This window comes from Lathyrus oleraceus, chromosome 4 (assembly GCF_024323335.1).
Source record: "Lathyrus oleraceus cultivar Zhongwan6 chromosome 4, CAAS_Psat_ZW6_1.0, whole genome shotgun sequence".
NCBI classification, from domain to species: domain Eukaryota; kingdom Viridiplantae; phylum Streptophyta; class Magnoliopsida; order Fabales; family Fabaceae; genus Lathyrus; species Lathyrus oleraceus.
In genome coordinates, this window is record NC_066582.1 from 53,358,795 (window position 1) to 53,386,000 (window position 27,206).

Below are 27,206 nucleotides of genomic sequence, written 5' to 3' on the forward strand. Positions count from 1 at the left end.
ATTTCTGGGTTCAATCTTTGACACAAAGTAGCCATGTGAGATTACTTCCCTTGATCTAGTAGTGACTCCTTTATCTGGATCTCCTATGATAAGATCTTTAGGATGATCCTTCTGAATTCTGATAGAGGGACCCTTGTTGATTCTGTCATCTTCAGGTTCAGCTTGAGGAGGTTCTTCTTCCTTATTTTTGTCTGAGAGGTCAGCTGGAGAATCATTCAGAGATGTCTCAACATCGTTTGTGACATCAGTCTGTTGGTCATCAACCACAACATTAATGGATTCCATCAAGACATTAGTTCTGGAATTAAAGACCCTGTAAGCTCTGTTGTTTGTTGAATAGCCCAGAAATATTCCTTCATCACTTTTGGGATCCATCTTCCTTCTTTGCTCACGATCAGCCAAGATATAACATTTGCTACTAAATACATGGAAGTATTTGACTGTAGGTTTTCTTCCTTTCCAAACTTCATAAAGGGTTGTGGGAGTCCCTTTCTTTAATGTCACTCTGTTGTGAACATAGCAGGTTGTGTTCATGGCTTCAGCTCAAAAATGGTAGGGCAATTTCTTAGCATGAATCATAACTCTGCCTGATTCTTGGAGAGTCCTATTTTTTCTTTCCACCACACCATTTTGCTGGGGAGTGATGGGAGATGAGAACTCATGATGAGTTCCTTCTGAAGAGCAGAATTCAGCAAATTTGATGTTCTCAAACTCCTTCCCATGATCACTTCTAATTTTGACAACAGGACTTTCTTTTTCCCTTTGAAGTTTCAGACAAAGCTCCTTAAAGACTTCAAATACATCAGATTTTTCTCTTATAAAATTGATCCAGGTGTATCTGGAGAAATCATCCATAACCACATATGCATACTTCTTCCCACCAAGGCTTTCTACTTGTATGGGTCTCATCAAGTCCATATGAAGGAGTTCCAAGACTTTGGTAGTGGTTTCATGTCTGAGCCTCTGGTGTGACATCCTTGTTTGTTTTCCAATCTGACATTCTCCACAGATTTTTCCCTCATCAATCTTTAAGTTGGGAATTCCTCTAACAACTTCAACTGAAATGATCCTATTCATACCTTTAAGGTGCAGGTGGCCCAATCTTTGATGCCATATCTTCACTTCTTCCTCTTTGGCTAAGGTACACATTGAAGAGTATCCAGTTTCTTGAGAGCTCCACATGTAGCAGTTGTCTTTGGACCTAACTCCCTTCATGATTACTTCATTTTCCTTGTTAGTAATCAGATATTCAGTTCTGGTGAAGTTTACATTCAGACCTTGATCACACAGTTGACTGATGCTTATAAGATTAGCAGTTAATCCCTTAACAAGTAGGACATCGTCAAGGTCAGGAACTCCAGGGCAATCCAGCCTACCCATTCCCTTAATTTCACCCTTTGCACCATCACCAAAGGTAAGATAACTCATGGCATGAGGGTGAAGTTCAGTTAGCAGATTTTTGTTCCCAATCATATGTCTGGAGCAACCACTGTCAAAATACTAATCTTCTTTGGCTGAAACCTTGAGGGAAGTGTGAGCTATTAGACTTGTAACCTTTGTCTTAGGAACCCATTGCTTTTTGTTGACAGTCCTGTGATGCTTGGATCTTGATTGGTATTGAGACTGAACAGGGCCAGGATAACCATATAGCTTATAACAAAAGGGCTTCAGGTGGCCAAATTTTCCACAGTATTGGCATCTCCATCTTTGATGTTTCCCTTTATGGTGTTGTGACATCTTATGTGACATCTCAGGTCTGCTTTTAACATGGCTGCACTTAGGTTTGGATTTTGGTTTGCAACCAGTGTAACTGCACTTAGCCTTGAATCCAATGCCAGATTTATTTCCGGTTATTTGGCCAGTCTGGAGAATCTTGTCTAAGATGGCAGATCCATTGTTAAGCATTCTTACATACTTAGGCATCTCATCTAGTTTGGAATTTAAGAATACAACTTCAGTCTTCAATTTTGAGATGGTTTCCACATACTCTTCCTTTTCATTTTCCAGCTGAGCTATCACTTTCTTCTGGCTTTCAACTTGTCTGCACACTCTTGCACTTCTGTGGCACAACTCTTTGTAGGTAGTGGCCAGCTCTTCAAAGGTTCTTTCATCATCAATTGACTCTTCCTCAGACCCCCATCTTCCTGTCAATGCAGTCACATGGTTTGTAGCTTCTTCTGTTTCACTTCCATCAGATCAAGAGGCAACAAGACTCCTCTTTTGTTTCTTGAGGTAGGTCCCACATTCAGTTTTAATATGACCATACCCATTACACTCATAGCACTGAACTTCTTTGGGCTTTTCTTCAGACTTTGTTTTCTTACCAAAGTTGTTGGATTTACTGATGTCAGATGCGATGTTCTTGACATTGCCCTTTGCTCTCACATCTACCTTTTTCATCAGTTTGTTGAACTATCTTCCCAGCATTGCTATCTCATTTGCCAGATCTTCATCAATATCTTGACCACCTTCCTCATCTTCCTCTTCAGTGTTTGACATGAATGCTATGCTCTTGGCTTTCTTTTCAGCTCAATCATATATTCCCATCTCAAATGTTTGGAGGGATCCAATTAGCTCATCAACTCTCATATTTGAGATGTCTTGAGATTCTTCTATGGCTGTTACTTTCATAGCAAATCTCTTGGGGAGTGATCTGAGTATTTTTCTTACTAATTTTTCATCTGACATCTTCTCTCCCAAAGCTCCAGAGGCATTGGCAATTTCAAGGATACTCATGTAAAATTCATGAATATTTTCATCTTCTTTCATCCTTAAGTTTTCAAACTTGGTGGTGAGCAGTTGTAGTCTGGACATTTTCACTCTAGAGGTGCCTTCATGAGTGGTTTTGAGAATGTCCCAAGCATCTTTAGCTACTTCACAGTTGTTTACTAATCTGAAGATGTTCTTGTCCACTCCATTGAATATGGCATTCAATGCTTTAGAATTTCCAAGGGCTAGGTCATCCTCCTCCTTGGACCATTGTTCTTTAGGCTTTTTCTTAGCAGTGGCTTCTCCTTCTTTAGTAACTACAGGGTGCACCCAGCATGTTAACACAGCCTTCCAAGCCTTGTTATCAAGAGATTTTAGAAAGGCTACCATTCGAGGTTTCCAATAGTCATAGTTAGAACCATCCAAAATTGGTGGCGTGTGAACAAATCCTCTATCTCTTTCCATTGTACCAGAAAGTATTTCCCCTAGATCTCACCCAGAACCATAGCAGGATGCATGCTCTGATACCAATTGAAATTTTGGTATCAGATATGAGATGTCAAAGGTAATGTCACGACACTAATATCTGAGTAATGCAAAAAGAATAAAGATAGAGAATGGTAATGCAAGAGACACAAGCAATTGTTAACCCAGTTCGGTCCAACTCACCTACTGTCGCATCTCGAAAAATACAATTCCTCGCGATGGTCGTGGAAAAAATTTATGTTCGAACAGAGTCGTCACCGAACTTTATTTATCCCAATAAAGGGATAGGAAAATATCGATAAAACCTTTAGGAAATAGAATAATGGTCGTCGCAACCATATTCGGGTTCGGGAGTGGATTACGCAAGAGGAAGGTATTAGCACCCATCGCGTCCGTTGTACTCAACGGGAACCTTTTAGTTCTAATGTGCGTTTCGAGTGTTAATTTATGTTTGTTTGTTATCTTTGGGTTATAAAATTATTAAAAATAGAAATGGATGAGAATCTCAAAAAGGGAAAGGGGTTTTTTTTTATTAGTGTGCTCGCGAAGATACAGCAATCTCCTGCCTACGTATCCTTATGGTATAATAAGGAAATCAGAGCATTCGTAGTTCGGGGACTACGGTTTGTTGGTGTCTTTTAATGAACGAATGTCTAGATCGCGTTCTAAAGGATAAACGTTGGCTTGTCTACTCTCGGCGGAGGCTTAAGCACTAGTTTGTTATGTGCATTATAAAGGATTGAATGGTGTTCTTTTGAAAAGAGTTTAGGTCACATGGGGGTGATAAGTTGGATTAATATGTTGGATGTTTTGATTGGTTGAGATGTTTTTGGTTGGATGACGATTACTCGGATAGTCGAGTAAGACAACTCGTATCCTAACAGTCGGGAAAGGGAATAGAAGACTTTAGACCACTTTCTTTTTCATCCTTAATTATAGAAAGGATTTGATAATAGTTAAGGTGTTTTGAATGGATGATGAATACTCGGATAATCGAGTAAGACAACTCGTATCCTAATAGTCGGGAAAAGGAATAGAAGACTCTAGACCGTTTTCTGTTTCATCTGAATATTTATGAAAACAAGATTGTATAAGGTTGACGTATTTTAGCGTAGACGACAAGTACTTGAATGACTGAGTAAGACAACTCATATCCAAGCATTTGAGAAGAGGAGTTGAAAACTCAAGACCATCTCCCTTTTCGTATATTCTTGATATGAAAATGATTTCATTAGGTTATATGTTTGTGGGAAAATGATAGTTGTTCGACTGACCGAGTAAGAGAACTCGTATTCAACCAACTGAGGAGTGAAGTTGAAAACTCAAAGTCAACTCCCTTTTCATTTAGCTTACTGTGAAAATATTTCGATTTAATCGGGGTTAGGAAGTTTGTAGAGGAACGACAATAATTTGACTAACCAAGTAAGAGAACTTGTATTCAAATAGTCGTGGAGAAAAAATTGAAGACTCAAAGTTATCTCCCTTTTGGTTTCTTGTTACAAAAATGATTCGGTTTGATTGTGTTTATGTTTAAGCGGATAAAAATGACAATTATTTGACTAACCAAGTAAGAGAACTCGTATTCAAATAATTAAGGAGAGAAGTTGAAAACTCAAAACCATCCCCCTTTTCACATTTTTATTTATTGTAAGAGTGTTTTGATTTAATCATGCTTAAGTGGGTTTAGAAATGACGATTATTCGACTAACCGAGTAAGAGAACTCGTATTCGAATAATTGAGGAGAGGAGTTGAAAACTTAAAACCATCCCTTTTTTATTTCCAAATTATGAAATGGTATTTAATCATGATTAGGTACTTTTTAATTAATTTTAAATAACGTAACCGGCATTGGATCGAGAGTTGAATTGGTATTCGTCACATTAGTGAAAAATAATTTGATTTCGTTTAAAGTTGTTTTTAAAAAAAAAGTTGATGGTGAAAATAAAAACGATTACTTGCATGCATGGACATGGGTAGACATTGATCTACTAAGTACTATAAAATCAGAGTAATCAAAAAATATATTTAACAATAATTTATTAAACTAATTAACTAATAATTTAATTAATCAATTAACTAATGCAAATAAATAATAAATAAATAAATGAAATGCAATGGGCTTACACCAAAACTACTCAATGTAATATTTACATGATATTTATTACTAAAAGATTAATTATTTGCAATGTGCATATTATGCTACTATTTTAAAGGAAAATCTAAACTGTCACGATTTACACCATACAATGAACCTTTACCGCAAACGACGATAACCGCCCAAAAGTCATAGCTAATGAAACTTTATAGCAGCCCTACCATTAAAATGTGCAGCAAAACAAAAGTGTTGGCTTTTAATGAAAAGAACTTAAATTTTTAAAGCACCAAATTTTAATATCCTGTAAGTTATATACTTAGTTCAGCATCTCAGTTAAATAAGTGGGAACAACAATCACTTAATATTATTTGTAATGTTATACTTTCCAAAAAGCGATAAATTAAACCAAACTAATTGAAATAAACCTCAAGTAGCTTATAATAACTTATTTACTTAGCATGAACATGAACCAGCTATCATAATTTAGAAACTTTAAAATAGACCTCAACCATTGATTAAATTATCAAAACAAAAATACAAATTGTAATCTCAAGATCTCAACATAGCATAATATGTTCAAATTAAATATAGTATAAACAATCAAACTCAATACGAAATCGAATCAAAAATTTAAATTGCAACACCAATTAATTTTGTAGACAAACACAATCTTAAGAAAAAGTCTGGAATCGACCCAAAACATATACATTGTTGCTGCATATGATTGTTGCTTAATCAAAAACAGAATCCGGAGACACCGAGACAATAACAAAATCACCTTGACTCATACTCAAATCTTGCATAATCAACAAATATTGAAACAAATTGAATGGAGAAACAAGCTTTACGAGCTCGAAACCGACAAAACAGAGTCGAGTTGCAACAACCCGAAATTAGATTATAGTGGTCACTAAGTTATGAAAATGAAATCCAACTAAAAGATATAACATGGCAACAAAATCCAAGGCAGCAATAGCATTAACATTCACAAAATGAAATCAGTACCAATCTTATTGCAGAACTGGAACTGCAGCAGAACCGCAATATATAAGAAAAAACACACACATACAGAAGATTGAAACAAAACTCAGAGCTGCAACGTTACTTGGAGTCAAACGCAACCGTAACGTAAAGTGAAAACGAAATTGACATAAATAAATAAAAACATAACCGCAACATGCGAGTGATATTTGCATAATTTATAATCCCAACCATAATGAAAAAAATGGCATATGCATAGCACGGCTGAACCAAAATTGAACAAATATCAGTAGAAAATGAAATAGTACAACAGAAAAATTTATTTTGAAAGTTACCATTGTTGAAGCGTTGTTGGAAATGCCGAATATGTCAGGTTTTAGCCGAGCACGCAGTGGGGTCACGAGATGTATCTTTGTCGCTACATCTTGACGTTAGCGATATGTTGTTATAATGTAAATGATTTCCCTGCTCCTTGAGTTTATGCGCAAACTGATGTTGTGCGAGGTTTACCATATAAGTGTGTTCCATGATGGATCTTTGGAACCAACGCAGTGTTCATCCGAAGATGAGATGAAGGGCGCTCATTTTGTTTTTTATTGAATCTGGTTTGTAAGGGTGGCGCGATAGTGAATGGAGATGAGGAAGGGAGTGTGGAGTTTGTAAGGGTGGTGGTTGTACAGAATGTCGTCGACTGAGAAGGTGTGGTTATGAAGTGGTGGTGTGTGTAGAAATGTTTTTTGGTTGATGGAACACGGTGGAGTGAAGCACGGTAAAGGGTGGCTGAAGGTTGTAGGGCGGATTTGAATAGTGTTAATGGTGGCGTCGGATAGGGAGGGATTTATGATGGAGAAGGGCAGCACAAGCGTATCGCGGCCGGTGGGTGAGATTGGAAGGAGATTTAGGGGTGGATTTGAAGATTACCGGCGAAACGTTATCGCGGCGATGGAAGGAGGGGTTTGGATCGGTGTGTGGTGGTATCTTAGGTTGTATGGTAAACAATGACGGTGGGGTTTTGATGGGTCAGCGGCGAGGCTTTGATTGGAGGAGAAGAGGAGGTGAAGAAGGTGATTCGTCGGGCGTGATGGTGTTTTGGAAGGTGATGAAGAGGAAAAGCGGCACAGCTTTTCTCTTTTCCTTCCTTGAAAATGAGCCAAGTGGTCAGAGAGAGGAGAGAGGCACGGTAGAGTAGGTGTTGACTTCCTTTTTCTTACTGACGAAAGAGAGTCTTTAAAGGAGAGTATTGTGTTTTTTTAAGAGTTTTTCTTTCTTTTTTTCTTTGTTACAGTTGGAGAGCCCTGTACCACTCACAAGAAGATAAGATTGCCACGTGGCACCTGGCAATTGGATTTAAAGAGATATTTTTAATATTTTAATATTTTCTATTTAACTATTTATTTAAATTTCTATTTTATGATTGAATATTAGAAATAAGTATAGATTGCTAACATGGGCCTTTGATTAATTTGAATCAAAGAAGCACACAAAGAAACACATCTTTTTAAATAAATTAAAATGTCTATAATGTTGTTTTTGTATGATTTAATCGTTTTAAAATAATTTAAATCAATTGAATCAAATAAAATTCACAGCTTTTTAAATAATCATGATAAAATTAAAATAATAACATGAAAAATTTTATTTATTCAATCTGACTATTTTGACGAAAGAACAAAATTAAAATGACTAAAAATGAATAAAAGTCGGTCAAAAATTTGCTCGAAAAATTAAATCGGATGCATGAAAATGATCAGTACAAAATATACTTATTGAAAAAATACAGCGTTTCTTCAAATTCTGAAATAAGTTTGCATCGGTTAAAAGGCCTAGGCGGGTCAAAATGCAACTGAAACAGCTGCTGGAAAATACAACGAGCACACCAGGCTAAACTACATGAACCGTAGATTACTAATACTGGCGTCTCCAATTTTAATTTCGAAACTTTTTATCCGCTGATTTTGTTCGTACTTGAGGAAATGATTCAACCGATTTGTCTGTATTTTCAATAAATTTATTCTTACTGATATTTTAGTTATTATTCATGATGGAATGCATGTCATGCTGTGCATATGATGCAAATTAAAAATGAAATCGATTTTACAAAAATTTAAATATGCCCAGAAAAAATTGGGGTATGACAGCTACATCTGGGGGCTACCAAGCCAGGAAGGAAATTCACTAAAATAGAATCAGTTCAAAGACTCTCCGTACACTTCAACAAGTTACAGTCCTTCTCACCTAATCTTTACCCGTGCAATTTCTACCTAAGCACTCTTAGATATGACAACCCATTCACTTCCCTACAATCACAACTGTGATCTTAAACAACAATCCCTTGAGGAAAAAAAAACACTTTTCAATAACACACTCTTGATTTTACTTCACAGTTTCAATCAAGAAGACACACTCTTGATCTTGCTTAACAACTTTGATCAAGAAGACACACACTTGATCTTGCTTTACAACTTTGATCAAGTAGACACAACTCTTGCTTAACAGCTTTAGAGTGACAAATTACAACCACAAATCAGTCCAATTCAATCATCAAAAGATGACTTGAATGGCTTACAAGTCTTACGACTAAACAGACACAAACCCTAGCTCTATCACTATATTTCGCTCAGTATTGGTTGTGTTGTAAAACAGGTTTTCTAAGTCCCTTTTTATAGAAGCTTTTAGCTGGGCTTGGACATCTTGAAAACCCTAAATCTATTTTCCAATCAAATCTTTTTATAACAGCTGGTTAGATCTCCTTGGAAAATAAGTAAATCAGGTTGTAATCCATGATTGAATGCGCCTGCAAATCAGATCTTCAATCATACATAGATTGCCATTAATTGTGCAGTCACAAAACACCAGACATTCACACTGAATGTTCTGTGTACAGGATGTCATGACATCGGGTCTGACATCCTGGAAAAATCCTGCATAATTCCATAATTCCTTTTATAACTTTCAGCAGATACAACCATATCAGATGCCATGACCTTGTGTATGACATCTTGAAACAATCTGGCATGAACATGTCTTTCATTTAAACTCCAGCAGGTACACATATATCAGATGCCATGACCTTGTGTATGACATTCTGAAACTATCCTGCATGATCATGTTCTTGAACTCCAGCAGGTACATAGGATATCTCATGTTAAGACATCACACATAACATCTTGTGAACACTCTTTGTTTTACCAAAATTGTTGCCAACACTTAGAATCAACACCGATCATTAGGGGTCTCTTATCTAGCATACATCAACAACAATAATATTATTTCTATTTTATATGTGTGAAAACTACTAATAAATAATAAAAAAATATCAATTTCATAAAGAATTGTATTAAACACTTTGAAATTTCATACAAGAATTTATAAATGAAACATGAGCAATGATAGTAAAATAATAGTGTCTCACATGGTTAAAAATAAATAACTCAATAAGTAGATCACAAAGATAACAAAGCCATATAACATATGGTTTCCATGGAGTACCATGGATGTGAAGGGTGTTAATACCTTCCCCTTACATAACCGACTTCTGAACCTGTTCGTGGTTGCGATGACAATTCTTTGGGGTTTTCTCGATATTTTCCCTTTCCTTTGGAATAAATATAAACCGATGGCGACTCTGTATTTTTCGCGTAGCGACAACTGGCGACCCCTTCCTAAGCAAGTCAAGCCTAATCTAGGTTGCTTCCTCGCGTGTGTGGATGTTTATCCTTTTGATTGTTTGCTTTATTTATTGCCTTTCGCTTTAAATTTTGTAATCTGTTATATCGCTCCATGGTTCTATGATACCGAATGGATACAACTTTGATTGCAAGTAGCCTTGTGGGAAAGACTTTCTACCCGAGTCTAGAGTGGAAACTTGAGATATGACAGGTCGAGTAGTATAGGCCACCGAGAAGCTTTTCTCGTAAGGATAGATACGAGAACCTCGCTTAGAGTAGATTCTTTTGGAGATGTTGACGATCGTCAAGCTTTTGACGTAAGCGATCAATGTTTTCATTAGGATCAATGACTTTCAGGACCTTTTTAGAAAATTAAACCTTTGGCCAATTAAGATTGATGGTCATGTAGTACGGGTCCCCGAGAAGCTTTTCTCGCGTGGGTCGGTACGAAGATCTCACTCAAAGTAGATTTTCTTGATAGAGTTGTCGACCGACAAGCTTTTGCCGTAAGCGGAAAACAGTCAAGGAGGTCCATGACTTTGAGACCCTTGTCTAGAACCCGATGTCGATGGTCGCGTAGTGTGAGCCCCCAAGAAGCTTTTCTCGCGAGGGTCAGTACGAAGATCTCATCCAGATTAGATTTATTTGAGGGAGTTGACGACCGGCATGCTTTTGATCGTAAGCGGCAAACAGTCAAATGAATCGATGACTCTGGGGTCCCTATCTATAACCCTAGACTACAACCAGTGAGATTCCCATTATGAAAAGCAATCAATGTTATCCTCTATCTGTATCTCGAACCTGTGATACTATGCCAGCTTGTGTGTTCGACTTGTGAAAGCCATGCTTGTATATCGTTCATTCACTACATTCATACATCATAAAAAAATATTCAAATATAATATTCATGCATCATTCTGCATATCATCAGACAAAATCCAGAAAACTTACTATTTGGCCCTTCTGTCCAGAATCATCCACAGTCAAGCTGACTTCCCGACATTCCCATAATCAAAGATTGCTCATGGATCAATTGGAACAGAATCAAGTTGTTATGAGGGAAGATATGACCACTGTGAAGTCTCAGATGGGTCAGCTTGTTGAAGCCCTACAAGCTTTGGCTAGGGGACAAGAGAAAATGCGTCAGGCTAATCTGAGAGTCACCGCCTCCAACCCTGCTATTGTGACAATATTGGTGAATCCGCTAGGAGGAGCTGGTACACGTGTTGTAGCTCAGCCGCCTCCTGAGAGAGGTCTAGTATATCAAAATGTTGCTCAAGCATTCAATATCCATGTCAATGGGAGAGTTCAACCTGAGATTGACGATCATCAGGATGCTTTCTTCACCACAAGGGCTAATTCAGTTTATGACGCTTTTGGTCCTTCTCTTGCTGACCTCGAAAGGAGATTTTGTATGGTGGAGGAGAGATTCAAAGCGATGGAAGGTCCTGATACCTTTGGGTTAGATGCTGCCGACATGTGCTTAGTGTCAGGTGTGAAAATTCCTCCTAAGTTCAAAGTTCCGAGCTTTGAAAAGTATCAAGGGGTCACCTGTTGTCGCATCCGTGAAAAACAACCGGCGGGAAAAACAAAACAAACAGAGCCGCCACCGTGCGTTATTTATCCCAAAGGAGGGAAAGGAAACGCTCGAAGTAAACCTGGAAAAGACATGGTCTCGCGACCAGAGAGAGATGGGATCGGGAATCGGTTATGCGAAGGGAAGGTATTAGCACCCCTACGCATCTGTCGTACTCGACGGGATCCACGCTCAAAAGAATAGAAGAAAGGTTGCTAAACACTGCTCACAAACTGCACACACACACTGGAAGGAAACACAGATGGAAGAAGAGGGGAACGGGCTCGCTAGAATATCGCATCCTATGCCTACGTATCTCATCTGGAATGAGAATCAGAGCTACCATAGTTCGGCTCACGCACGCCGAAACAAAACACACGCACAGACACTGAGACGTCAAAACAAACACACAAACACAACCTGGAAACCGAATGCCAATCGCTGGACTTACATCAGACTCCAAACAAACAAACACACACAGGAAACTGACTGCCAATCGCTGGACTTACGTCAGACTCCACACAAACAAACACAGGAAACCGACTGCCAATCGTTGGACTTACGTCAGACTCCAAGCAAACAAGAGGTTAACCGGACGCTGAGTCGTCAAAAGCAACGAAAAAGTTGAACAAACAAAACAACAGGGAGTCTGGTACTCGAGCCTGCTAGCTGTCAAGCAAACACACACAAAAAGAAAAAGGGTGCCCGGAGAGATCTCACACGGTCTCCTGCCTACGTACCTCATCTGGTATGAGGATCAAGGCAACGTAGTTCCCCTGAACAGGGAAAGAAATTCTAGCCTAACCAGAGACTGGGAAATGACAAACTAGAAGGGAGCCTGACTCGAGCCTAATAGTTATCATGTAATCCACAATGGCCCTAGGTTGAGGTTTCTATCTAACTTACACAGGGAGCAAGCTATCCTAAACAGCACAGTCACACATACAAGCACAATAAAGCAAGCACACACACTATATGCACACAATTTGGGCTCATACAAGGTTAGGCAGCAAAAGCAAACCAACTAGAATGGGGTGTGGTTAGCTCTTAACCCTAACATTGAGAGTTAGGGTGAAGCAGATGAAATAGGAAGTGAGGGTGAGACCTCACAGCTCTTATCCCTGGCCTGGGAGAGCTTGACTCAAATAGAATGTGTGGGAGTTCAGAATGTAGGAACTCTTCTCCACCAGTGACTGACACAACATGATCTTGGGTTATTATCCACAATGCATCAACACAAGGTGTGTGAGCAAAGTGAATGACACACTGAGTAGCAGGAGATGGATTACACATCTCTTTTATCTACCAATTGCCTCTTAAGAGGTCTTTACCTGCTTGGCACAAAAGTAAACATTCACAAGCATTGCCTCTTAAGGAGGGCTTCAGACAGGTGCCTGCCCACATAACAGGACAGGTCTTCCAGACTACATGAAGTCAGAGAGTTATACCTATGTGGTAAGCACACCACAAGCCAAGCAAAAGCAAGTTCAAAAGAACTCAAAGCAACTTAGGTACCTGTGAAAAATCTAAACCAATCAGTTCAACTGTACGGACAAACAATCAACAAGCAATAACAAATGGACAGACAAAGCATTAGGCCACAATGAGCAAGGCACAAGCCATTAGGCAACTTGTTCTCAAAGCCTACAAAACAACTCAATATTAGCCAACATCAATCAAGTAATCAACTCAAATGAATGAGCCACTCCAATCATGGCAATGTGCCTTTGAACCTGAAATCCACAATCTAAACAGTGAGTCCAAACCACTAGGTCAAAGCCTAGGGTCAAAAGTAGGTCAAACATTCAAAACAGAACATGAAATTTAACATGAATCAACTTCAATCACATCTTGAAACATTCCAAAAGGTCTCATATCAAAATCATTAACCAAAAGCATTTCATGATCAATTGAAGTTCAAGGCAATTTTAAGGCTCATATGTGATCCACCAGAATAAAAAATCTCAATTAAATCAGAAATGATTCAAATAAATCTGGAAAAATTCATGATCAACCAGGACATTCATAACATGCATCACACAAAAAATCAGAAGCATTGGACATCATTTGGCATGGCAAACACATCATATAAGTTGAACATCAAAAGGTGTGACACAAATTGTCACACCAACTTAGAACAATCATAAAACAGAGATGACAATTGATAAAAATACCAAATCAACACCAAAATGTCAAGCAATTTGTCTAGTTTCATCATACAAAATTTCAGAATCATTGGATAAGAAACAAGCATTTCACAAAGGTATAAGCATGGCAAGGTCAAATAAGCATACATGTTCAAACATTCTAGCACAAAAAAATTATCCAGCCAAGCACAACTTGTAAAATCATGATGATAAAAAACTAGAGAAACCAAGGATCACAATGCAAAAAACCTGGTGATTTTTGGATTAATTTTCAATTTGATATGATTTTTTAAAGATTGAGAACAAAATGAAATAACATGTGACATTTAAAATGGATTAATATGAAATATTAATTTGAATATTTGAATTAATTGGCGCCAGGCTTGAAACGCCGCGTTTCATTAAACGCGTGGCAGTCAAAGCGTAGGTCAACACGCACGGACCAATCAGAGCGCTGGCATGGGATTCTCATGAGCCAATCAGCATCAAGCCCTAAACAAACCATTCAGGAACGGATTTTCGTTGCGAAATGAGATCAGACTGTGGCCTTATGTCTGAACTTCATCTTCTTCCTCGTGAAGAAGATGAACAGTGAACGTTCATCATACCTCAAGAACAAAATCTCCAGAAATCAAAATCAAATACACTAACATGTAGGATATTCCATGGAGATTCACAATCAATGAATAACTAAGCATAAATCCACATGTTAAGAGAGAATCGAGCAAATCAATTTTCATGCATGGATCTTTAATCTACCATAACTAACTCAATAGGTCACTAAAATTCACGATTCGAAGCTCAGCATGATCAGCATAAAGAGATCTACAATAACATCACAATAATTTTGAGAATTAAGAGGATCGATTTTGTAACCTCTTGAAGAGCAGAACTGTTGAATCGTGTTATCCAGGCCTTGTGATGCTCCAAAGCTTTTCTATGATGCTTGTACAGGTGATTGGAAGAAAGATTGAAGCTCAATTGCTCTTGATTTCACCAGAATTTGAATTCACCATTAATGCTTCCAAGCTTCCATTATGAACAAACAGGCACGATTTCATTCCATTCCACGTCCAATCTTGCTCAATGATACTTCAGGATGATGATTCAAGCAAGAGAAATGGATATTGTTTGAAGAAATTTGAAGAAATTTTGAGAGAGAACTTTTGAGAGATTTGGATCTAGATCTGAAATTATGAATCCTTCTCTGAAAACAGTTAGGGTTTTCTATATATATGCCTTGCTAATCATGTTTAATTAAGCTTAAACCAAATGCTAATGAAATTGATGAGTTATGGAGTGTAAGTGCAAATTTGCTTTTCACCCTCATGCATGGAATGCATGTGTGAACAATGCACGATTTTGGTTCATTTTCACTTAAAACCAATTTTTAAGACCAATGGTGATGGCAAAAACATTAAACCATGCACCAAATTTGAATTTTGAGATTTCCCTCCAAAAATCCAAGAACTTAGCAAGTGATTATATAATGACAATTCATGTAATGTGATGCATGATTTGAAAATTAGAGGTCATGATGAGCAAAATTCAAAAAGAGCCATCCATTTTGGAGCTTTGGTTAAGAAGTTATGCCCATTTGAATCTTCAAGTACACCTTGCCATGATTTGATCATATCTCTTCAACCACACATGAGAAACTCATGATCTTGGACATTTTGGAAATGGGAGAGAAAGATATTCAACTTTCATGTTGGGAAAAAATTCATTTGAAGCTTTCTTGATGATGCAATTTGAAGTTGAAGTTAGGCTAAAACCTTTCCATTTTTGGCAAATTCAAATTATAGGTCACTTTCTATTTTTGGAAAGTTTTGACCTGACTTTAAATTCTTCAATGTTGATGTTTGAAATGTCAAATGAGACTCGTTTGCACATGAATGAGGCATCACTGACCACTTCCCACCTCCAAATCCATAGTTGACTTTTATGGTTGACAGATGACTTGAACATACACTGATGATTCTGAGCCTCAACCACTTGATGAAATGGCACCAAAATGAAACCCTAGCTTATACAAGCTCAATAAAATCACATGATGATCTCCATCTCATTAAAGACCTCATCTCCTTGTAGAACCCTGACTAGAAGAATGCAACTGATTAGGGTTGACCAGAGGTCAAAACCCTAATCCCAAGGAATCTGATCAGGAATAATGAACCATGATGATGATGGTGTACCATTTCAACCAAGATAATACTCATCCTCCTTGAGGAACCAAGAAACCCTAAGTGAAGCACAAACCTCAGATGATTAGTGATCAATTTATGAGACCCTCAGGCTTGCATCTCTTAGCCTCTCCATCTTCTGAGAAAGACCTAGGAGTATGACTTGCTTATTTCACATGATATGCAAAGAGGTAATGCCTAATGTCCTAAAAATGAGATGCAATATGCTAAGCTAGTCCCAAGAGAGGAGGGCAAATTTTGAGGTGTGACACCTGTCTAAAGACCCACATTCGAGCTTTTTGCAGAAAGATGGTTGCTCATTCTGATGATGAAAAACTCTTAATACACTTTTTCCAGGATATCCTTAGTGGAGGTTCTCTCGAATGGTATATACAGCTCAAGCGCACACATATACGAACCTGGGGGGAACTTGTTGAAGCCTTCTTGGAGCATTATCAGTATAATTCAGACATGGCTCCCAATCGGACTCAGCTCCAAAGCCTTGTTCAGAAGTCGGATGAATCATTTATAGAATACGCCCAACGTTGGAGAGATCTAGCTGCCAGGGTCCAACCCCCTCTGCTTGAAAGAGAACTGTTAGACATGTTCATGAATACCCTTCAAGGGCCGTATCTTGATAGAATGATTGGAAGTACTACCTCAGGATTCTCAGACTTGGTCATTAATGGCGAGCGAATCGAGAACGGCTTGAAGATTGGCAAGATACAAGATACAACAGTTGTGGCTAGTGGAACGAAGAAGTCTCATTCCGGATTCTCAAAGAAGAATGAAGGGGAGACCAATGCTACCACAATCACTAAAGGGGGAGATGGAGTTTACCAAATGCCATACTATCCGGTGGCAGTAGTAACACCTAACCTGTATCAGCAACCAATGTATGCTATTCCTACTGGTCCTCCAGTAATGCAATATCAGCAACTCTATGCTCCTCAGCAACCTTTTACTCCGCAACAACAAAACTACTATCAGCAGGGTAGACAAGGACCAAGGAGGCCTCCCAGAAGGTTTGATTCAGTTCCCATGCCGTATGGTATTTTGCTAGCTCATTTTCTCAAGGATTTGTTGGTTCAGCTAAGAGAAGCTAAGGCTCCTCCAGTACCTCTTCCTTCCGGGTATGACATGAATGTCAGTTGCGAGTACCACTCTGGGACGTCAGGGCCCTCGATCGAGAATTGCAATATCTTCAAGCACAAAGTATAAGAATTGATTGACTCAAAAGCTATATCGTTCGTGCCAGTTGTTCTAAACAACCCTGTGCAAGAAAGCACATCTGCAGTGTCGTAGTCAGAGTAGTGGTAGATCTGAAGGATTGGTATCCGTGGGATTTTCTCGACAGCTTCTGCCAGAACCAAGACCCCTAGATATAGGAGAACAAAGCGGATCACTCCAGCAATCATTGGTTCAATCATGTTCATATGTGATTTTCTTGATTGTCATTTGTAACATTCATTTGTAATAAACTCGTTTGTTTTTGAATAATAGTGATATTGAAATGAATATGCATGTTTTGAATAAATTCATTCGTGTCCACTCATATTTTATTTTGTCAATATCTAACTGTTGGTTTTAAGAGGAGGAGGAGGAAATGAAAAACACGAAATCACTGCTCGTGCGCTTTTGAATAAAATCTTGCTGATGATGTAAGGAATTGTTTCAAATCCCAAACACCGGAGATATAAGGAAGATAATCCCTAGTTAACCCCTTAGAGCCGAGGAGTAGGAGTTTCTTTCTAAATATAAAACCCTCAATATTAAAACAGGGTAGGGTAGTCGTCAGTCAGTTTGACCACGCGTTCAAACTTCAAAAGAGGAGTGTCCTATCTGAGGATCGACCATATCTTATCCCTCACAAGAGGTCGGAAACCACCAAATTCCAAACGGTTTCCCCTCACCCACAAAGGCACGAGGCGGTCATAACCTCTTCCAATGAAACTGTCAGATGTCACAAGATTTGTTTCAACAAAAGAGAACAAAGAAATAAAGAAAACAAAAACAAAAAAAGGGAAAGCACGTGTCATACCCCAAAATTCACCCTACTCTGATACAACTTTCATCTGATCCATGGCCATACTGCACATTCATGCATTCATTATTTCATCATCATAATTTCATTGAAATTGCATAACCAAATACATATTACATGGACTCAAGGCATGGTGTTTACACCCGGGAAAAACTGGGGTTATTCGGTTAAAGTTCTGGAAAAAAAAATTGGGTAATCGATTACCCTTTTCATGATAATCGATTACCCAGACCAAAAATTGTTTTTTTTTTTGCCATTTTGGACTGGGTAATCGATTACCCTAATCATGGTAATCGGTTACACATACCAAAAATTGATTTTTTGGCCATTTTGGACTGTGTAATCGATTACCCTAATCATGGTAACCGATTACACCTGCGCAGACAGCAGTAATGGCTCTGTTTTTTACCTAGAGGACCTTTTCTTTCACCCACTTCAACCCATTTGCTTCCTCTATAAATAGAGCATTATCCCCACTCATTTTTCAAGTTTGAAAGCCACAAAACCTCTATCCAAATCACATTCAAGCTCCCTCTTTTCAACCAAAACCCTAACTCACCCAAACCCTCTTTTCTCCTTTGAACCACCATGTAAAAATCCACAATCTCCACACAACAAAAATAGTAGCAAACTTGTGAACTTCACTTACATAATCATTCACCACCACCACATAAACATACAACTTTCTTCCCTTCCATTTTTCTACCACAACAACCATAACCACTCTCTTCCAAGCTTTTTGCTTCATCTCAAACTCAAACACAACAACAACCTAGTTTTGACACCACGATCTTGGTAATATTTTGGACTCAAAATCCTTGACATTTTTGGTTTTGTTTTGTGTTTGAAAATGGATTTTTACTCTTGGGTTGTGTTTTGAGAGATATTTGAGTCAACTTTGAGACAAGTGGTTTTTGTTGGGTTTACACCCTTTTGGGGATTTTTTTGCTCTTACTACTTTTTATCCACCATTTTCAATCAAACCTTGTTTCTTGTTATCATTTAATATTTATTGTTGACTTGTTGTTCACATTTATTTGGTTGATGAGATCTATTAAATCATGGCCATGGTTGTTTAGAGTTGATAAAATCTTCAATGTTTCAAACCTATTAATGATTGATCAATAGATCCTTCATGATACTTTGAGGCATTGATAGGTTGTCTCTATTTCAACCATGTTTGGGTCATTTGATACACAGATGAAACCATTCTCTTTACATTAACTTGTTATTCTATTTGCTTATTGTTATCCTACTAACCACTAACCATTAACTACTAACTACTAACATTTACATTATTGCACCTTACTTCCTTACAATTTATTTTATTATTCATTTACATTCAAGTACTCATTATCATCATCATTGTACAAACTCATCATGCATGTTTATTTACTTGTTATTTATTTTATTGTCATCATACATTAAAAATAACAAAAACATGATAAAATGATAAAGACCAAAAATATTCACTCCACTCTTAATCAACTTGGACTTAGAGGATTTCATCTTAGGACCTTTACTTGGAGGCCTTTTCATTACTCTTTGTGATACTTTGTAAGCACTTGGATTTTCATTCGTAACTTACATGCATGTTGTAAGAATGGTATCATGGCACCACCTTAGGGGGACATTTTTGTAAGACCATTATCCTTTGTTTAGCTTAGGTCACTTTTGCACACAAAAGGCTTTCTCTTGGGCTACCTTACAATGAGACTCTTTAATTTCTTGTTGGTTACTTTGCATTCATGTTGCATAAGTCAAATTTCATAATTAAATAAAACAAACCCTTGATTCAACGTCAAGTGGCATTTTATAATCAAATTCAAAACACTTAATAATTACGATTGTTATTGTGCGCCACGAGCCTTAAGTACTGGTGGAGAATGAGTGAGAATGGAGCATTCCTACCCTTACTCTGATTATTTTGGATGCAAGACGTTTGGCTTGTTGTCTAGAATAGTCACCTCCGCCCATAGACTTTAGTACAGTGTAATCACAAACATTCTTTCATAAAACCCTTATTCAAGGTAAAAACAATACAACTCATCAAACTCATTTTTGTGCCTTAGGGCATCATCCTGAAAACCCTTTTCTCAAAGGTAAAATCAACCAACACACAAATATTTTCTACTCCGAACTACGGAGCTCTGATTCCTCATCCCCGAATGAGTGATACGTAGGCACAAGGGCCCCAATCCTTGGCGAGCACTATAATAACAAAAACACCCCCTTCTTTTCACACGTTCTTTTAAAAATAAAATAATAATAGATAAATCTCATGTATGTAAAACAACCCAAATGGTTCCCATGGAGTACCATGGATGTAAGGGGTGCTAATACCTTCCCCTTACGTAACCGACTTCCGAACCCAAATCTCGGTTGCGAGACCGATTCCTTATTCTCTTTTAGCACTTCCCATGCGCGTCTCTTTTTCGAGGGTTTTATCGACTATTTCCCCTCTCCTCTCCGATAGAGGTAAATTAAATATAATTCGGTGGCGACTCTTCTGACTTTGTCTCTCTTTGGCATCTCTTTAGTCCCGGTTTCGTTATCGTGAAATCCCGGTAGCGACAACACGCTAAGTCGAAAACGAGTGACTGAGGCAAAAATTAGGGCAGCCTTGTGGAGTGTAAATCTGAACCAATCCAGCAAAAATAGGGAAATGAAAGAACAAATATGCAAAGGAGGAATCAAAAGAAAATCCTCAGCAAAAACAAATCTGTGTGGCTACAAACCAAACAAAAGAAGCATGAATGCCACTCTAAAAACCTCGTGGGTTCATTTTCACTCCCAAATCCCCTTGGAGGATGAGGGCTTGTGTTGAACTAGCTGAACGTAGGACTGGAGAACATCACGAAGAGCGGGTGGGTTAGGATAGGTTCGAGCCATAAATCCTTTCTTTGTTAAATCGTGAACCAAGCCACGTTACAACCCTTAAAAGACCTAATTGAAGCAGGGTTTATTTCGAAAGCGTACTATGGTCAGAACAACCGTGTTAAAACTGACTCCTCAACAATTTGCTTATCATATGTGTTGGTATTGATATGACATTCTCATTAGTGATTTACTCACAATATGTCATAATTCCAGTGAACATGCTTGGATGTCAAAACTGCATAAACATGACATTGCTATTACCATTTCCAAAAAATGAACTTGTCTTACTCGTGAGTAAGCATCTGACATCAAGGGATCTGCCATAGTGAACATGAGTTGAGGAACTTGATGACTCAAACGTGTAAAACGCCTGAGACCTCCGTTGAGCAGGGGCAAGCCACTTCTTTTGATCACATCAGTCAGAATGTTTGAAGATCCTGTTGAGCAAAAAGATAAACCGCTACAAGATTAAGTCAATCTGAGGCAGTTGCGTCGAGAAATATCTATAAGATTAAGTCAATCTGAGGTAGTCAAGTCGAGATTCGATCAATCTTTCTGAAGACCATTAAGTCAGGGGAATTCCCTCAAAGATCATCTAATTAGAGGAAAAGTTACTTCAAGGCTCATATTGGGGTAGGCCACCCCAAGAGCACGAGAAGTCAATCTCTCAGAAATGGTTAATTAGAGGAATGCAGTTCCAAGACACTGGGGCAGGTCCGATTAATATAATCCACGACGAAGTTACTTCATAAATTGTGATTGGGGCAATCCGTGCAGATATCCGACATACTGGGGTAAGACGGTCCAAAGAAAGGAAGGTTCACTCCCTTCCTGGGAAAGCTTTCAGATTTAGCTTGGGGCATCAGAAGGTCTATGTCAGATTCTTCATCCAGCAGATGTCAAATGTTGGGAAGTCATGCGAGACGCAACCCACCCTCCATAAACCAGAAGCCTTGCAACCTAAGCAAATTTCCTCCGCATTCATTTCACCGTACCCAAGATTGGGACATCCGTAGATCCTCATATCATTGCATCAGCCTGTCATGCATAATTCATATCATCACATTCATGCATATCATCACATTCATGCATATCATCACATTCATGCATATCATCCAGCATATCATAAATCTCTCTAACAAGAAAGAAGCAAGCCCAAAATTCTCTTGGCACTATTCAATAGCCCATTTCCATTGGCAAACCTCTCGCAAAGTCCAATTCTCGTTGGTAAAACCCATATCTCTCAAATTTGAAAGACCAATCAAGAGACCGTCAGTGTCTATCACTTTTTCAATACCCGTCAGTGTTGATCTCCTTTCGCTCGTCAGTGACTACCACCTTTTTTAGATACCCCTCAGTATTGATATCTATTTCCTCCAGTCGTCGAGTTGTAGATAATCACCCTTTACTCAGTTTTAGACTTGATGATGCCATTACCTCTAACCCCAGAGTTGAGAGACCATTTTATACTTCCAACCTTGGAGTTAATGTCCAATTCCTACTCCAACCTCAAAGTTGTTGCTACTCCCTCATTTCCAGCCTCAGAGTTATTGTCTATTTCTCGTATTCCCAGCCTCAGAGTTGTTGTCTTTTTCTTACACTCGGCCTTAGAGTTAATGTCAGTTCCTACTCCAGCCTCAGAGTTATTGTCACTTTTCTTATTACCCGACCTCAAAGTTGATGTCAGTCCCTTTTCCAGCCTCAGAGTTGTATCTCAGTTTCTTACCCCAACCTCAGAGTTGTTTCCCCTTTTCCAGCCTCATAGTTGTTGTCACTTTTCTTATTAACCAACCTCAGAGTTGTATGTCCACCTTTCCTTATCCCGACCTCAGAGTTGTCGCCCCTTTTTCAGCCTCAAAGTTGTTGTCGATTTCTCTTATATCCAGCCTCAGAGTTGTGTGTTGCCCATTCCTTATCCCAACTGTAAGACCCCAATTTTGACCCTAAGATCCCTCATGTTATCTCATCATATGCATTAGCATTGGGATCACACCTTGGCATCCTCCTTACCCCTCATTCAATGGGTTTGTATTGGAAGAGATCACCAAGCATCATGTGATTGTATCATACTTTGTATTTTATCATTTTTACTAACCAAAATACCAAAAATATATCTTTGTATAATCTAACTCTTTTGTAGGAAGAGCACATGCTCACCTTTATTCTATCAAGCTCATATATAGGGTTTAAGACTCTCATTGCAAAGAGCTCAATCAAGATTTGGTTTACTATGGCTCTAAGCATCATATATGAATCCCCATGATCATCACATGTTATTTTGATCAAGAAATCATCAAGAGTTTGGAATTGGTTTGCCTTGGAAACCCTAATTCATCTGGGTATCTTGTGTAACTTCTTCAGCAAGCTTCTTTACCAATTGATAAAATATTTCAAGGGATAATTCAAATTCCATCATCTTATGCATATATGATCCTCCATTAGTCCCAAAAGTCAAGAGAATGGCAAGCTAGATAGTTGGTTCATGGTGGTTGACCAGAGGAATTCATCTGACCAAAACTGGGGTTCCCTATACCCTATCTCCTACAATTTTTGTCATATGAAAGTGATTCCAAGAGAAAGGTTACTTGAAATGACATTTCAAACAATTTTCATGTTGAGGTCTAGAGCTAGTTTTGCTTGGAAACTCATTTTTTATGATGAAAGATTATAGGTCATTTTGTGTTAGAGAATCGGGTATGATAATCCTGGATAACTTCGAAGAATCGTGTTCGTACACTTTCCGAACAAAGTATTTCGACCCTATTCTTGCCTGGGTTCACGAAATCTTTGTGGGGATAATTCTTGAAGAACAATTTGTTTCTGGCAAAGAGAAATGTTCAGGAATGTAGAGAGAAAGTTTGGTTTCGTTATATTTAAACTGAGGCCAAATGACTCCTTATATAGGAGATCAATAACAGAAATCGAAAAGACGCAACTGTTCAGAAACGGTTACGTCGGTTGGGAAAAGATTCAACTGTTCAAAAGAAAATTTCGAACGGGGTGGAACCCCGTTTCAATTATACGTTGGCTCGACGAGCGTGCACTCCGCACTACCCCTAACTTGTTTCCAAGCTTTAACGCATAATTGCATCGGCCTGTAGTAAATCACATTACTACTAAAATACATTGATGATACTAAAATCACCAACAAATCCCCCCCATTTTAGTGTAATCCTTGATTTACTCAGTATATACAATAATATATACAAGGGACACACAGGTATAACGATCAAACAAATGCATAAATGAAAATGTCTTGCGATTGAATTTTCATCTTAGTACAAATACACATTCCAAATACTCGAAAATCGGGGTGTCATAGCGATTGAACCCGTCAATCCATTTGAGTGTCTGAAGATATAGTACACATATGTTTCTTACAATACTCTACTATTCATACTTGACACTTTACAAGCCATGTGTCCTTATCCATTAATAAGCATATAGGAAGCCAAGTCCAAGCTTCTTGAAGCAGCAAAACTTCATGCTCACATAGGTGATTCTTTTAATCTTGCACCTGCATTTGCAATTTTCCAAAAGAACCATTAAGAAGATATAATTCAACCTAGCCATCACTTGCAGGTCTGAGCACATACCTTGGGAAGATAAACACAATTGCTCCAATCTCTAACTATGATCTTTCCATATTGAATTCTGCTTCTAATGTTGTTTTAGAAGGGAATTGGGTATACCATAGCTAATAGATTTAAATGGACTTTAATCCCATCCCAATTACCGACTTCTTCACTAAGTCTCTAGCTAACCCCTTCGTCAAGTGGTCAGCTAAGTTTTGTTGCGACCGAACAAACTCAATAGATATCACCCCATTCGTGATTAATTCCCTAATCATACTATGTCTAACACCCAAATGTCTAGACTTTCCATTGTATATTTGACTATAAGCTTTAGCCAATGTGGCAGTACTATCACAACGGATAGAAATTGGTGATATCGGTTTAGGCCATATCGGAATCTCATATACCAAATTCCTTAGCCATTCCGCTTCTTTACCAGCAGCAGCTAATGCTACAAACTCATATTCCATTGTGGAACCAGTTATACATGTTTGCTTCTTGGAAGCCCATGAGATGGCACCTCCCCCAAGCAAGAACACCCATCCACTTGTAGAGGATGAATCTTCAGCATTATTTATCCAACTAGCATCCGAATAACCCTCTAACACCGAAGGAAATCCCATATATGACAATCCATAATTCATTGTACCCTTCAAGTACTTGAATACCCTAGTTATCGCATGCCAATGATGTCTACTAGGATTACTAGTAAATCTGCTCAACTTTCCAACCGCATAAGCAATATCCGGTCTAGTGCTAATCATAGCATACATCAAGGAGCCTATAGCTTTTGAATATTCGAGTTGATCCACAGGTTTACCTGTATTTGGCATAAGCTTTTCTCCCGGATCCATGGGAGTACTTACTGGAGAACAACTTTCATAATTGAACTTCTTGAGTATTTTCTCAATGTAATGAGATTGCGTAATTACAATCCCCTTATTCTCCCGTTTAATCTTAATACCAAGAATAACGTCCGCTTCTCCCATATCCTTCAGGGAGAACTTTGATGATAAGAAATTCTTCGTTTTATCAACTTGATTTTGGTCGATGCCAAAGATCAACATGTCATAAACATATAAACAAATGAAAACTCCTTTACCGGAAGTATCAAATTTGCTATATACACATTTGTCAGCTTGGTTTAGAATGAAACCATTAGACAAAACAACCTCATCAAACTTTTGATGCCACTGCTTCGGAGCTTGTTTCAGCCCATACAACGACTTAACTAGCTTACACATTTTATGCTCATTACCAGGCATTACAAATCCTTCAGGTTGCTTCATATACACTTCTTCTTCCAAATCACCATTCAGAAATGCTGTTTTGACATCCATTTGATGAATCACTAGATTATGAATAGCCGCCAAGGCAATCAACAATCTAATAGTAGTGATACAGGCAACAGGAGCATAGGTATCGAAATAATCAATCCCTTCCTTTTGTCTGAAGCCTTGGATAACTAATCTAGCTTTAAACTTGTCAATTGTACCATCGACTTTGATCTTCTTTTTGAAGATCCATTTGCAACTCAATGGTTTGCAACCTGGTGGTAAATCAGATAATACCCAAGTATTATTTTCCATGATAGAACCAATCTCTTCGTCAATTGCTTCTTTCCAAAAAGCAGAATCTCGAGATTTCACAGCTTCATCATACGTTCTTGGATCCTCCTCTATACTATAGCAACAATAGTATTGAGTGTCAATCTGATCCTTTGATCCCTCAACTAAATATAGTTGAAAATCAGATCCATAAGATCTAGATTTTCTAGCTCTTTTGCTCCTACGGGGTTCAAGTGTCTCACTTGGCACATCATTTGAATGATCATCCCTTAGAGATTCATCTGAATTAGGTATAGAGTCCTTTGGTCTAGGTATAGAAGAGAAACAATTCTCATCAAATATGGCATCTCTCGATTCTATAATCGTGTTAATAGAAATCGAGTCATTAGGTTCTATAACATAAAACCTATAGGCCTTGGAGTGCTCAGCATATCCAACAAAGATGCAAGCTACACCCTTTTCACCCAAAGTTTTCTTTTTTGGGTCCGGGAGTCTAACCACGGCCCTACAACCCCAAACACGTAGAAATGTTAAGTTGGGTCGTTTCTTATACCAAAGTTCATATGGGGTAGTCTTGTTCCTTTTATTAGGAACCCTATTTAACAAATAGCAAGCTGTTAACATATCTTCTCCCCAAAACCCTTCACTCAAACCAGAGTAAGATAACATGGCATTCACCATTTCCTTAAGCACTCTATTTTTCCTTTCAGCCACACCATTTTGTTGAGGTGTATAAGGTGTCGTAGTCTCATGAATGATTCCTACGGATTGGAAAAATACAGGATCATAATATTCACCACCTCTATCTGTACGTAATGTTTTAATCAACACATTCTGTTGCACTTCAACTTCAGTTTTATAAATTTTGAATTTAGCTAAGGATTCGTCCTTAGCGTGCAGCAAATAAACATAGCAGAATCTAGATGCATCATCTATGAAAGTGACAAAATATTTTTTATGTCCTAATGATGGAGTAGCATGCAAATCACATAAATCACTATGTATCAACTCAAGAATGACAGATTTCCTTGTTATACTTTTAAAAGGTTGCCTAGTGATCTTTGTTAACATGCAAGTTTTACAATTTTCTACATTTTTATCAAAAACAGGAATTAAATCATCTTTAGACATTTCATGCATTCTTTTATAATGTACGTGTCCTAGACGAGCATGCCATAACGATGAATTGATAACATTCGAAGAGGACATAAATACAGAACCAGAATCATTAGGAACTCCATTCAAATTCATCATAAACATACCATTATTATAATATCCAAATCCTACAAACAC

General features: G+C 38.1%; 1 protein-coding gene across 1 annotated transcript; it reads left to right on the forward strand.

The window, feature by feature from the left end:
- The first annotated feature begins 10,964 nt into the window (after positions 1–10,964).
- Positions 10,965–17,067, forward strand: LOC127135978 (uncharacterized). Its single transcript, XM_051062593.1, has 2 exons — positions 10,965–11,476; positions 16,152–17,067. Exons 1-2 carry the CDS (start codon positions 10,965–10,967, stop codon positions 17,065–17,067), a joined length of 1,428 nt encoding a protein of 475 aa, XP_050918550.1.
- The last annotated feature ends 10,139 nt before the right edge of the window (positions 17,068–27,206 follow it).

Bases quoted from the DNA above. Each gene is read 5' to 3' on its own strand.
- LOC127135978 (XM_051062593.1), top strand. From the start codon at position 10,965: ATGGATCAATTGGAACAGAATCAAGTTGTTATGAGGGAAGATATGACC. The intron at 11,477-16,151 runs GTATCAAGGGGT...AGCTTTTTGCAG, and splicing joins AAAGTTCCGAGCTTTGAAAA to AAAGATGGTTGCTCATTCTG.